At 43.3% G+C, this 14573-nt stretch overlaps 1 protein-coding gene across 5 annotated transcripts in view; it reads left to right on the top strand.

Annotated features, from left to right (window-relative positions):
- Positions 1–14573, top strand: part of TECPR1 (tectonin beta-propeller repeat containing 1) — a 111134-nt gene that overhangs the window by 56349 nt on the left and 40212 nt on the right. For all 5 annotated transcript variants that reach the window (XM_030211964.1, XM_030211966.1, XM_030211962.1 and 2 more), the window contains exons 12-16: positions 655–810; positions 5033–5182; positions 6418–6575; positions 11891–12018; positions 12494–12596. In XM_030211964.1, coding sequence (XP_030067824.1) covers positions 655–810; positions 5033–5182; positions 6418–6575; positions 11891–12018; positions 12494–12596 — 695 coding nt within the window. The remainder of the gene's footprint in view (positions 1–654; positions 811–5032; positions 5183–6417; positions 6576–11890; positions 12019–12493; positions 12597–14573) is intronic.

Raw genomic sequence — 14573 nt, forward strand, 5'->3', positions numbered from 1 at the left:
AAGTCACTAATAATATAACTCTATCTATAACTTCTGAATTTTCCAAAATGTCAGTTAAACTTACATCTCTTTACTCTGATAAAGAAGATTTTAAAGGAAATATAATTTTAGTCACCAAAAGGTGGCTATCAGAAAGTATTAGCAAAGTATCAGAAAAATATGTCTTCAAGAATTCAGTAGCTGATATATAGGATATTATAGGTAAATTTATCATTCTCAAGTTTTTTTCCCTTAATTGGTTCTCCAGAAATTCCAATTTTTATAAGAAAGATAACTATTCTTCATTATCAAATTGTCTGATTTTCATAGAGAAGCCATTTCCGTAATCAAAGTCTCTATTTTTATATCTTGGACTTCCACTTCGTTAGAATCAGGTTCCCAGAACTTTCAGCATATTATAAGTGGTATCTGTTGCACAAAATCACCTGATAACCCATGACCAGAGTTTTGTTTTTTAAATTTTAAAACTAGAATCACTGTATTGCTTACTTTACATTTGAACTCCCAGTGAACTACACAAGTCCGATTTTCTATAGTGAAGGTCTGTGCAAACTAAAGTTGAGTTTTTTTTTGTTTTTTTGTCCTTCTGGAGGAACTGGATATGTCCCCTAGGTGACTTTGATACTGATCTGGTCTTTCTCTACTATGTTGCAGTCAGTCTGGGTAAAGACAGGAACCTTGCAGTGGTGGCGACACTGGAAGCCCTGTAAATGGATGGATGTGCGGGTGGCACTGGAGCAGTTCACAGGAAATGATGGCATGAGAGACAGCATTCTTTTCATTTATTACAGCTACTACGAAGAAAAAAAGGTACTTTGTAATGGTGGTGATATTTCAGTGCTGCATTTGATTGGCTGAGAACACGAATGTGTGTGCAGCAGATGGTGGATGACATTCTCGGGAATGTTTCCTTGTTTTGTAGAGTATTATACATGCATTTTCTCCGGGAAACTGTACTGTTATTATTTAACGAGCTACTAAACCAGTTACAGTGGAAGCCAAACAGAACGAGGATTGTCCAGGATTTGAATTATTACTGATTTATGAGCTGGTTTCACCGGGGGGGGGGGGGGGGGGGGGGGGGGTGGAGGGGGAGTAATTTTTATAAAGACATTTTTCACATATATGCCAGTATATGCATGTAAAAAGAGAAATTCTATGATCTAATTGGCTATGTATACACCCTTTGTGTGCATAAATGAGTAGAATATTAGCACGGGTAAGCATACACGTGTGCAAATGCCAGCAGGACGCTTAGGGGTGAATTATTTATATGGCACTGGAAAAAACTATTCTATAATCTGCACTTAAAAAGTTAGGCATGGTTTATAGAATAGCACTTATGCCCGGGAATCGTGCCTAACTTGAGGCGTGGCCACTTGCACCAACTGAAACGTGGCCCAAATGTAAGCGCCTAAATTTGGTGTGTATCCCCCCCTCATTATATAACAACGCGCGTAGAAGCTAGGAACGTCCCCATTCCACCCATGTTTCCGCGCCCCTTTTTTTCTCATGCGTATAATTTAGGTGTGTAAATTCCAATTCTAATTAGTGCCAATAATTGCCTATTAAAAAGCCAATTATTGGTCTTAGCTCATTATTCAATTAATTGTGCATGTATATTGGGCATGTGCCCAAATTTGCGTGCACAATATTTGGCACTTTTATAGAATTAGGGGGTTAAGCTGTACTCTATAATGGTGCGAGTAAGTAACCTAGGGGGCAGTTCTCTGAAGGGCACTAAAAATTAGTCATCCAAAGTCTAAGCGATAAACTAGTTTTCTATAAAAGCAAATCTGTGTGCTTAATGCATTATGGAACACTAGTGGAACCATCCCCGTTTCCTCAACAATGAAACGGACCCTAGGAAGGCTGTCATGTAAGCTTTTTTTTTTTCTCCCCTGCCCTCCGCTCCATGTCCAGCAATTCTTCCCTCCCCTCCATGTCCAGCGGTTCTCCTCTTCCCTGCCCTCCCATCCGTGTCCCGTGATTTTCTCCTCTACTGTCCTCCCATCCCATCCATGTCCATCAGTTCTCCTCTGCCCTCTCCTCCCCTCGATTTGTACCTGAACGTTCTCTGGCTGGCGCTGGCTTCCGTTCTGTTCGTAACATCCCTCCTGACATCAGCTCGCCTCTAGCGTTCCCTTCCCTCTCACTGTTCTGCCTTCTGACGTCATTACGTCTTGACGCGACAGCGGGACAGTGAGGGGAATGGAACCCTGGAGGCTGGCTGACGTCAGGAGATGTTACGAACCCAGGCAGCCAGACATGGAACGTTGGAGGTGCAAATTATTATATAGGACTAGCGTAGGCATCTAAATTTAGGCATTAGAGCTTACGCTCGCTCTGTGGCAAATGTACTTAAATGCAGCAGTATTCAACCAAGTGCACACTGAAATAGTTGCAACACATATGATCTACCCATGCACCTCCCATGCGAACACACTCATTGCAGTTATGCACTAGGACATGTGAAGGGGCATAATCGAACGGGGACGCCCATCTCTAAGGACGCCCATCTCCGAGGACGTCCCCACAAATGGGCGGGGCATCCCGTATTATCAAAACAAGATGAATGTCCATCTTTCGTTTCGATAATACGGTTGGGGACGGCCAAATCTGAACATTTAGGTCGACCCTAGAGATGGTCGACCTTAGAGATGTTCGACCCCGGTTTTCGGTGATAATGGAAACTGAGGACACCCATCTCAAAGACGACCAAATCCAAGGCATTTGGTCGTGGGAGGAGCCAGCATTCGTAGTGCACTGGTCCCTCTCACATGCCTGGACACCAACCGGGCACCCTAGGGGGCACTGCAGTGGACTTAACAAATTGCTCCCAGGTGCATAGCTCCCTTACCTTGGGTGCTGAGTCCCCCAAAACCCACTACCCACAACTGTACACCACTACCATAGCCCTTAGAGATGAAGGGGGGCACCTACATGTGGGTACAGTGGGTTTCGGGTGGGTTTTGGAGGGCTCACATTTCCCACCACAAGTGTAGCAGGTGGGGGGGGGGGATGGGCCTGGGTCCCCCTGCCTGACGTGCACTGCGCCCACTAAAACTGCTCCAGGGACCTGCATACTGCTGTGATGGAGCTGGGTATGACATTTGAGGCTGGCATAGAGGCTGGCAAAAAATGTTTTTTAATTTTTTTTTTTTTTGGGTGGGAGAGGGTTGGTGACCACTGGGGGAGTAAGGGGAGGTCATCCCCGATTCCCTCCAATGGTCATCTGGTCAGTTCAGGCACCTTTTCGAGGCTTAGTCGTGAAAAAAAATGGACCAAGTAAAGTCGACCAAATGCTCGTCAGGGATGCCCTTCTTTTTTCCATTATTGGCCGAGGACGCCCATCTCTTAACCACGCCCCCGTCCCGCCTTCAGTACACTGCCGGCACGCCCCCGTGAACTTTGGTCGTCCCCACGACGGAAAGCAGTTAAGGACGCCCTCCACCCGGCCCATCTCTTCACTATTCAACTTACATCTCCGGAGCAGGCAGATCAGCTGAGCTGCCGTTGGCCTTCCTTCCCTGCCTGTGTCCCGCCCTTGCCGACGTTACGGGCCACAGGCAGAGAAGGAAGGCCGACGGGAGCTCAGCTGATCTGCCTGCGCCGGAGATGTAACTTGAATAGCGAAGAGACGGGCCGGCGGCGGCGACTCGGGGGGGGGGCACCGGCAGCAGCGACCTCGGGGGGAGGGAGCAGCGGCGACCCAATAGCCCGTTTTAAAGGGCTCAACGGCTAGTTCTAGAACAGAACCTGGGCTGCTTCCACATGTCCTTGAGGCACTTAAATGGAGGTGCCCAGTTGTAGAACTGCCCCCCCCCCCAAATACCACTTTTGTAAAAATATCCCCTCCCCCACAACACACACACACAAACAAACAAACACATACACACTGAAGTACACACACTGACAAGAACACACATACTTTTACAGAACTCTGGAGGACAGAGCCTGGGTGGATGAATCATTTATGGGCATATTTTTCATAAAATTCATGTATCCTCGTATACTTTGTAGCAATATATCTCGCTTGCTTCTGAGAAGGCATAAATGTCCGTGACTTCATTTAGCTGCAGTTCTGCAGTTTTTCCGAGATCATTTTTATAAAGATACATAGGCGCTTATGCACCTTATAAATTAGACCCAAAATACAAATCCACTTGGCCTTCCAAACCGTTTTAAATTGCCGTTTAAGCTTTTCCTCATAGATTTAGAATAGGTACATAGTGAATCGAACCTTTATAGGGTTTTTATTTATTTATTTATTACATTTGTATCCCTCGCTTTCCCGCTCATCGCAGGCTCAATGCGGCTTACGTAGTAACAAGAGAATACAATTTGTAGTATCAGAATCAACAAAGGAGGTATGTGATAGGACAAATGAACAAGAAGTAAATGGGATAGAAGAGGTGTGAGAGAAGGGATAGGGATAGGTAAGGACGTAGAGCGATAAAGAAGAGGTAGGGGAAGAGCATGGAGGGTAAGAAGATTGGTAGGAGGTAATTTCTAAGTCATTGTTGTTAATGATAAGATGAACCGGTAAATGGATGGGTTGCTTATGTTTGCTTATGGTAGGTCAAGTCATACATTCATAAGTATCAAGCAAAGTATTACATCAAAGAATACGGAAAAAAGAAAGAAAGACCAAGAGGGCCATAACAAAAAGAAAAATCAAGCAAATCCATGCTAATATTCAAACTAAATTCCTATTTATTCCCTAGATCTTAATTTTCACCTGTTCCAATTCAAATTTCTCCAGCAGGGTAGGGTCACAATAAATATATTTCTTATTCTTGAGATGAATCAAGCATCTACAAGGAGAACAGGATAATGCAGATGGTAGAATATTCCTTTAATTGCGTGATTGCTGAACGTCAAAATGAGCAAGCAGAATTTAAACACATCGGCTCCCAAAATCTGTTTCCTCCCATCCCCCTTCACTTGTTTAGAGTAATCGAGTTCCTCCAAAATTCATTCAGTGTGGCAGTGCGTTATTGTTCAGCCCAGCTTTGTTTCTTTTTGACAGTATATACACGTGTTTCTTAATGAAGTGACAGTTCTGGTGGAAGTTCTGAACGATACAAAGCACTCCTTTGCTGTTTACACCCCTGAGAAGACAAAGCAGAGATGGCCCATACGAATTGCTGCCAGCACAGAGCAAGAAATGCATGACTGGGTAAGTGCACTAGCCTAATCCGGTAACCTGGACCCTCGTAGGTAGGAGTGGCCTAATGGTTAGTGCAGGGCTTCTCAACCCAGTCCTGAGGACACACCCATTCGGTCAGATTTTCAGAATAGCCACGATGAGTATGCATGAGAGAGGTATGCATGCAATTGCCTCTATTGTATGCAAATCTCTCTCATGCATATTCATTGGGACTACCTAAATCTTGATGCCAGTTTACAGAATTGCCACCACAGAGCTTGAGACCGAGCATGGAGACCCCCCTGGAGTTATTTGGATAGCAACTGCAAATCAGTCCTCTATCCAGATAAGGTACCTGGACAACTTAGAACAGCAAGAAAAATCTCACTTCCCATCAAAAAGGCTGTCCAAAGTTGTCCAAATAGTGGGCTTAATATCAATATCCAGATAATCAGCATTGGCTATTATCCAGGTTCTGGCATTGTTTATCCAGACTTTTTTTTTTCCCCTGCAGCAGCCATTGTTTTTAGGTTTAAACATTTTATTGGATTTAAACACAACAATCCAGTAACATATACAATAAACTCTTACAATAGATTAAAAGGTTCCACCCCATCACTCACCCCCCCCCCCCCCCCACCTACTTAGAAGCAGTTGTCACCCAAGCCTGGGTTCTAATGGCCTCTGGCAACAGAATAACAATGGAAAAAGAAGGTTCCAATCCCCTCCCTCCCCCAGCTTCCTCCAGATCAAAACCTACAGCTAGGCAGCAATATTCCAGCAGGGCTCCTGGTCCCTAAAGGTCATCAAGTGTTCAGAATGAGACTTCTACCTTTTGGAGACATATTTTGTATATAGCAATTCCAAACCATCAAAAATTGTGTTTTACATATAGGAGCTCTTCAAGCCTCTTGTGCCTCCAATACTAGAAGTTGGTGTAATTGATTCCTCTTGTTCCATTAGCTAGGTGGCCCAGCAGCAGTCCACGATTGCAAAATAAATTCCTTGCTACAATACAGATCTTATGGATTAAAAGGCTGCCTCCCTTATCCTTCTCTCTACAGGTCCCTGTTTTATCCAACAGTAGTTGCTCTGGTGAGCGGCCAGTGTTTTAAAATAACGCCAACCATTACGGCTCAACATCAGGCTGGTTGTATTTATTTATAGCTCACTGTACCGCCAGTAAGTGTCCGAAATGCAGAGCAACAAATACTGGTGATATTTTTGTGGTCCACTTCTGTACAATATCTGGTTCATCTTCACAGCTTGCCTTGTTGAGCACGGCCTGCTGTGAGAGCAGAAGGATTCAAGGCCCTCCGTCACATCGAGCCATTTGGTCAGTTACCTGCAAGGGAGATGTCTTTGTCAGTGAACCGAGTTCAGATCTGGAAGCTCCATCGAACCCTATGCCCTGTGACCAATTGTAAGAGACCCTACTTAAATACTGGGAGGAATCTGTTGGCTTTGTCTCATTAATCCCATGCTTTTGAATATGCTCCGTAATTTTGTTTTGCCCTGCACCGACGTCAGGCTTACTGGTCTATAATTTCCCGGATCACCTCTGGATCCTTTTTTAAAAATCGGCATTTTGGCCACCCTCCAGTCTTCCAGTACCATGCACTGGCACTAAATATCCAGGTTTATGTGGCTGGCTATCTGTTATGTGGCTAAGTGTAATACTCAGCACTTATCTTTATACGGCGTCGCTTAGATGATTAAGACTGACTTTTATGCAGTCCAGTTTAATTGCTAAACTTAGGTGGTTAAGTGCTGACTCTGCCTGCAGACCGCCCACAAAATATCTGGCTTTTTCAGTTTAGTGGTCTGTGGTGATATTCAGTGGCATTATCCAGTTAAGTGCCGCTGAATATTAACGGAAAGCCTTGAACAAGCAGTTTAACTGGCCAGGAGCAGTTTCTGATTGTTTAAATAGCTTTGAATATCGACCCCTATATCATTTAATGTCTCTGTCTATTTGCCTTATCCGTAGGGTAAGAATGAAAGGGAATAGACTGAAAAATGAATGAAGTTTAACCTTAATACCTTTCAGTTCTTATCATAAGACGAACTTTCTTTCCTGTAACCTAATCCACTCTGTCTCCTCTTCCTCAACAATGTATTTCTCCTCTCCGGAACTGGTAATCACCACTTACGGAACTATGTAAGCCACATTGAGCCTGCAAATAGGTGGGAAAATGTGGGATACAAATGTTATAAATAAATAAAAATAATCTAAGGAAATATTTCTTTACAGAAAGGGGCTTGAATATGGCCTTCTGGAGAGGTGGTGGAGATAACAACAGTAAGTGAATCCGTTGAAACATGGGACTGGCATAAGGATCTCTGAGGGAGAGGAAGGGAATGTAAAGCTGGGCAGTTGATGTGGATAGACCTGTATTCTTCCTCTGAGGTCATGTCTTATATTTCTGTTCGGTTATTCGACGCACAGTGCTGCAGTGATAGATTTGGAAATTGATCCTCTATCCAAGAGCAGCTGTTCCTAAAATTTATTGTGCTACAAACTGGCTCCACATTGGAAAATGGTAGATTATAAGGCTTTTCTGGACTCCTGACAACCCTGTCATGGTGCATTATGGGACTTGCAGTACTTATTTCACTGGGTAGAATCTGGGATAACAAATACCACACTGCTTTGGAATGTAAGTTCGGAACCAGGTCTGGCCCAAGCGTCTCCCATCTGGACCTGGATCAGTGGCGTTCCGAGGGGCGCTGACACCCGGGGCGGAACGCCGATGTGCCCCGCCCCCTGGGTGCAGCACCCACCCCCCCATGCAGCGCGACCCCCACCCTGGCGAAAGAAACCCCCCCCCCCCCCGGGTGCACGCCGCTGGGGGGGGGGGGGGGTGCCACGCGCCGGTCAGCGTCGTTCGTTTCCATGCTCCCTCTGCCCCGGAACAGGTTACTTCCTGTTCCGGGGCAGAGGGAGCATGGAAACGAATGACGCTGACCGGCGCGTGGCACCGCCCCCCCCCCCCCTTGGTACGCCATTGACCTGGATAACTTAGCATGGAGAAGGCAAGGTTAAAATGCACTGGTCTGAAAGCTAATTTTTAAAGGGAAATTCACTGTATAGTTTTATTATGAAAATCCTACGGCAGGTTGTACTTTGCATGTTAAACTACCCAGGAAAATTTGATATAAAGTGAGCACACCCTACCAGGCTCACCCTAAACCCAGCTCTCCCTTCCCTTTCCTTATGTTGTGGGGACAGTTTTTAAAAGATTATATTCCCATGTGAAAATCCCTTTGAAAGTTGCACTGCGATTTTCAGCCACAAGCTTAAGGTTGAATTCTTTCAGCATGTTGAAAAATTGCATTGAAATTGTTTCTGACCCACCCTAAAATGTGGTGGTCTACATGCAGCAAGACTCCATCGTGAGATCATCAATCATTTGCCATAGCTAGCCTGGGTATATGCAGTAGAGAACATTTTTATCAGAAATGATGAGGACCAGACTTGTTTCAGATAATAGATTTCCCCAGATGCTGAGAAGTTTCTAATAGTTTTGGATAATGGAAAACAATTTTTTTTTTCGGATAACGAGCATGGATTGATGTTCCTGTTTTTTTTTTTTTTTTTTTTTTTGGGGGGGGGGGCTTTTTTTTTTCCAAATAATGAGCCCTTAGAGAGAGAGGGAGATTTTTGTATAGGTTGGAAAAGGGATATCCAGAATTTGTGGCATATTTAAAAGGCTCACTGAATGCTTTTACTTAAATCATTTATTTATTTACTAGTAAAAAAGCCCCGTTTCTGATGCAAATGAAACGGGGGCTAGCAATGTTTTCTTCTGTGTGCATGTGGGAGTGTGTGTGTCCCTGCCCTCTGGCCTCTCTCCCCTCCCCCCTCTGAGTCCTTCACTGTTACAGAGCCAGCGATTTGATTTCCTGCTCTGCTGTTTTCCTTCACTGACTGTGTTACAGAGAGGGCGGGGCAGACACTCATAGGGAAACCGGATATCTCGCCCCCTTCACACTTCCTGCTGGAGGCTTCATAGAACGTTGGTGTTGCCTTTTATATAGACAGATAGTAAAAAAGCCCCGTTTCTGATGCAAATGAAACGGGGGCTAGCAATGTTTTCTTCTGTGTGCATGTGGGAGTGTGTGTGTCCCTGCCCTCTGGCCTCTCTCCCCTCCCCCCTCTGAGTCCTTCACTGTTACAGAGCCAGCGATTTGATTTCCTGCTCTGCTGTTTTCCTTCACTGACTGTGTTACAGAGAGGGCGGGGCAGACACTCATAGGGAAACCAGATATCTCGCCCCCTTCACACTTCCGGCTGGAGGCTTCATAGAACGTTGGTGTTGCCTTTTATATAGACAGATAGTAAAAAAAGCCCTGTTTCTGATGCAAATGAAACGGGGGCTAGCAATGTTTTCTTCTGTGTGCATGTGGGAGTATGTGTGTCCCTGCCCTCTGGCCTCTCTCCCCTCCCCCCTCTGAGTCCTTCACTGTTACAGAGCCAGCGATTTGATTTCCTGCTCTGCTGTTTTCCTTCACTGACTGTGTTACAGAGAGGGCGGGGCAGACACTCATAGGGAAACCAGATATCTCGCCCCCTTCACACTTCCGGCTGGAGGCTTCATAGAACGTTGGTTTTGCCTTTTATATAGAGAGATTGGGCGTTATTAACCACCTCTTATAGAGATTCACCAAAGGCGGTATACAGCAGGTTTGTTCATTTGTTTTTTTTTTTATTTTTCAATTTTTCAAACATTTTCAAGGTTACACTCTTGATCAGGAAAGTGTTGGTACAATTTTCAAATTGACTAAACCGTCATTAAGAAATATAAATGTAAACAATTTAAAACACTCAAGTCCACTATAATACAGATCAAAAAGACAGGCAAAAATAATAGATATAAGGCAAACATGTTATAGGTTGTGTTGCACCTAGAGGGGACAGAGAAATTAAATTAACTAGAACTTCCCACTCTTTTAGATGTTATTGAAAGATGACAATTGCAGAGGGTCCATCAAACATATAAATGGCAAGTGACCGACTCACCTGCAAATGCGTAGTAGACACTTCCCTCTCTGTCCCGCCCTCGCGTCAAGACGTGATGATGTCAGAGGGCAGAACAGAGAGGGAAACTGAGTCGGACGCTGGAATCTGGAAACGAACATCGTGCGCACCAACCTCCACCCTCCCCCTCCCATCCCCGCCACCGCTCCCGCCCCCCCTCTGTATTGGGCCCCCTGCACTGACCTGACAGCACCTCTCACCTCCGTGTGAAAGTGCTGCAGGCAGCAGCAGAGGGGGGGGGGGGGGGGGAAGACCAGCGACGAGGAGGGTAGCTGGAAATCTCGCCCGTTTTAACGGGCTTAACGGCTAGTAAAAACATATTTGGATAATTCGTATCGTATGATACATTTACAGGGAAACCTCAAATGAAAAATGCCTCCTAACTGGAGCACCGCAGGTTTTAGTAACAGAAATTGTTTTCGGCGTTTCTGGGTTTCTTTTGCTATATCAGGAAACATATTCATTCTCAAGCCCAGAAATAATTTATCTCTGTGCTTGAAAAACAAATGAAAAAGCCACTGTTTATCCGGTGTTAAAGCAACCGTTGCTATTAATGTTGCAGGTTGTACCTGTTCTATTTCAGAAGTCTCCAGAAATGCAGTTAAGTTCAAAGAATCTTTATTTCCTTGAGGTAAATCCTTTTGAGGAACATAATAAACCTGATTAAATGGAGGTAAATTAGACTCAGGAATCTCTAAAATTTCTTGGAGGTATCTTTTAATCATATCCGTCGGCTTTAGCAATTTAATTTTAGGAAAATTTATAAGTCTTATATTTATTGTTTTTCATATAATTTTCGTACTTTTCTGTTTTCCTCCGTCAGTTGGTAATATCTTTTATCATTGCCGACTGCAAATTGTCCATATCCTTAACCTTTTTCTCAACATCTTCTATTTTTTCATTCAGGGATTTGACCTCTAATTCTGATTTTGATAAGTTATGGTCTAATTTAGATACTTTCTCTCCAATAAGGTTTGTTTTCTGAGTAGAGGGCATCATAAATTGTGATATTAAATCCCAGAAGGAATTCAAAGTTAACTTCCGTTGGTTGCTCCATTAATTTAAGAGGCATACTTGCAAAACACTCTGGGCCCTTCTCCAAATCCATAACCTGTTGTCCCACAGATATTTTTGCAGAATTGCTCACCTCATTGGAGCCGACTCTGTGGGTGCTGTGGGTGCTTGAGCACCCCCAATATTGAGAAAATTCCTTGTATGTGACCAAGAAGGGGTTATTTTCATTGGGCTTAGCACCCACAATAATTTTGAAAAGTTGGCTCCTATGGCTCACCTCAGATGGCAACAAAATGCCTCCAGGTTCCCCCTCGAGTTGTATAAGAGCTGTTCATTTGTTTTTCTTTGGAACAGAGTATTGCTTTTCTAGGTAACATAATCTTACAGGTACATGCCATAAAGATAGAAATTTGGTGAAATATAATGATCTAGTAGTTTCAGGGTTTTTTTTTTTTAAACCTTGAGCAGTGATTTGATTAAACAAAGATTGAAGACCATAGGCTGAGGCCTACAATCCTTTCCTCTCCCTCAGAGTCCCTCTGTGTTTGTGCCGTGCTTTCTTGTCTCCACCATCTCCACTGGAAGGCTGTTCCACCCATCCACTATTTCTGTGAAGAAATATTCCCTGAAATTACTCCTGAATTAATGACATCAATTTCAAAATGTGTTCTCTTCCCTGATAGGTTTTGGCGTCAGATTGGTGGACACCTGCAAGTAGTGGAATGTGGTAGCCAGGGAGTGGTGTGGGGCATAGGATATGATCACACTGCTTGGGTCTACACTGGTGGATATGGAGGGGGCTTCGTTCAAGGTAATGAAGAGTTAAAACATGTTCTGTTGTAACACTTGAACCACCACTTTGCTTAGGTCATCTAGATTGAAAAAGAGATGTCCAGGTCAGGACGTTCAAATATTCCTGGATATTTCTTTTTTTTGTAAGAGAAAGTACACAGGTAGTTTTGCTTTGCAATTTACCCCAGAAAGTCTATTTGCACAGATTTTATACCTGCTGTACAGTGTATGTGTAATTTTTCTGATATGTTTGAAAATCCTAAAGTATGCACATTAAGTAAAAAAATCCCTGTCCCTTCATCAGCCTCAGTGAGGATGGAGCAGTTATATAAAAGTCCATTTTTGTGGATAAAAACACTGCTTTTTCCCATGAAGGTGGCTTTGAAATTATGCTAGTAGAATATTTTTAAACGGTTATAGCTTTGTTTGTAGGTTAATAAAAACAATGCATTGCCCATGCTGTAAATCACAGCAATTTCCCCCCACCCCTGCAGGGCTGGCCAGCAGCTCCGACAATATGTACTTGCAGACAGATGTGAAATGTGTTTACATCTATGAAAATCAAAGATGGAATCCAGTCACAGGATACAGTAGCAGGTGAGTGAACATTTTTGTATGGTATATAATCATTTTGAAGTGAACTGACAGCATTCCGTTCTGCTCTTCATGTAGAGTAATGTTACCACTAAAAAATGTTCATTGAGCATTGAGAAGGTTTTCCAATTAGCTAGAATCATACGTTGTGCTATTGTAATTAATATATCATATAGTTTGTGATTATCAGGAGAAAAAGTGAATTCTGGAGAACAGGATTTCAGAATTATTAACGAGGAAGTTAATGGAATATCGGATTCAAATATTTTGCAGATGGTACTCCATATTGCTGTTTTAATGTACCACAAACTTGAACTGGCCTCCGCCAGTTTCACTGGATCAATAATTAAAACAAATATTGTATGGTCTCCAATTGCTTCCTACCTTGCTTCCATTACTTATGAAACTACCTAGATGACTATAGATGACTATAAACATCTATCTTGAAAAAATAATTATATTTGTATAATTTCTTTGGCACACCTTTCACTACTATGTATTTCCATATTTTACCTTTTTTGGTTACTGTTACGTACTATATGCATTATATTAAAACCAATAAAAAAATCTTGGGAAAAAAAAGAGTAATGTTACCACTGAAAGCTTAGCAATCGGTAAAGAATTCAGTACAAATCTGCCTCTACTAAGCCAGAGCAAGGGCAAGGCTAGGGGGCACCTCTCTGATGGGCAGATGATCAAAAGCCCCGCGCAGTTCCAAACAGCGCTATAAAAAATAGCATGCAAATTTAAGCATGCTATTCTCTCTGATCATAGGGTAGAAGTGTGGGAGGAATCTGCCTGAGCATACATTGGGGGAGAATGGGGGGGTCTGCTGGACAGGGCTCACCGTTCCTCCCCAATGGTCCGCAAACCCTAACGCCAGCTCTGAGCTGGCATAGGGTTTGCCGCAGACAGTGCACCAATGTTTGGTGCACTGGTCGCTGATCATTGGGGAGGAATACATTTTGCGCTAAGAGCCCTGTTTTGCATGCATTTGCATGATAGTTGCATTCACAGCCCGCGATAGCGTTGTTTCATGTGCTCGGAGGTTCTAATCATGGAGCAGTAGCAAACGCAGGCACTAGTATGGCGTTAACAGCTTCTAGCGCCTGCGTTTGCTTCTGATCATCTCCACCTGAAGGGGGTGGCACTAGAAGGAGGGTAAATCACACTTCTACCTACAGACTTTGCTTTTTTTTTTGTAGTAAATAACTAGTTTAAACCTAATGAACGGAAGTCAAAATATCTCTGGTCACACACCTTTATTTTGGCTGTGTACTAAAGCACAGAAGTACAGAAATGGGTACTTTAAGAATAGCGCAGACATGTCATGACTGAAGCTGAGTGTGGTCATGTCAGCTGATCAGTAGGGGTCACATGCTTTACACAGTGTCAGTCTTGTGGCACTGGTCATTGGGATCACTTAGGCCTGGTGAGCAAGATGAGCATAATAATAATAACAAAATCTTGTATTGCACATTAACCTTGCAGTTTTATGCAGATCACATTCTAAAAGAAGCTGATCATTATCCAGTATGGCTATTCTTATGTTCTAAAAAAAAAACCAGAAGAAACCAGTCTTCGCAAAAAACAACAATGGACAGAACAGTGAAGATGACTACAAAGAAAAATAAAATAATAATAATAAAAAGGAAAATGAATCAGGACGACACCGTTGATGTAAAAACCTTAAAAATATATTTATTAACCTTGAAAATTATGATACAAAAATGGGGCGATCGGGACTCGACACAGCTGTGTTTCGGCCAGTCAGGCCTGCGTCAGGAGTCTTCTCACCATATAAAGTCTCTTTCTCTATTTAAACATCAGATGATTTATGTATTCATATATAGAGAATGTTGTTAATGAACTATGTTCGGAACGTCTATGTAGACGACTCTCCGGTAATCTCTTACGGGATCTTATATCGTTAAAGTTAAGCACAACTCAATGTAGGCTGGAGAAGCTCTAACTAGCGTC

This window comes from Microcaecilia unicolor, chromosome 8 (assembly GCF_901765095.1).
Source record: "Microcaecilia unicolor chromosome 8, aMicUni1.1, whole genome shotgun sequence".
Classification (NCBI taxonomy): Eukaryota; Metazoa; Chordata; class Amphibia; order Gymnophiona; family Siphonopidae; genus Microcaecilia; species Microcaecilia unicolor.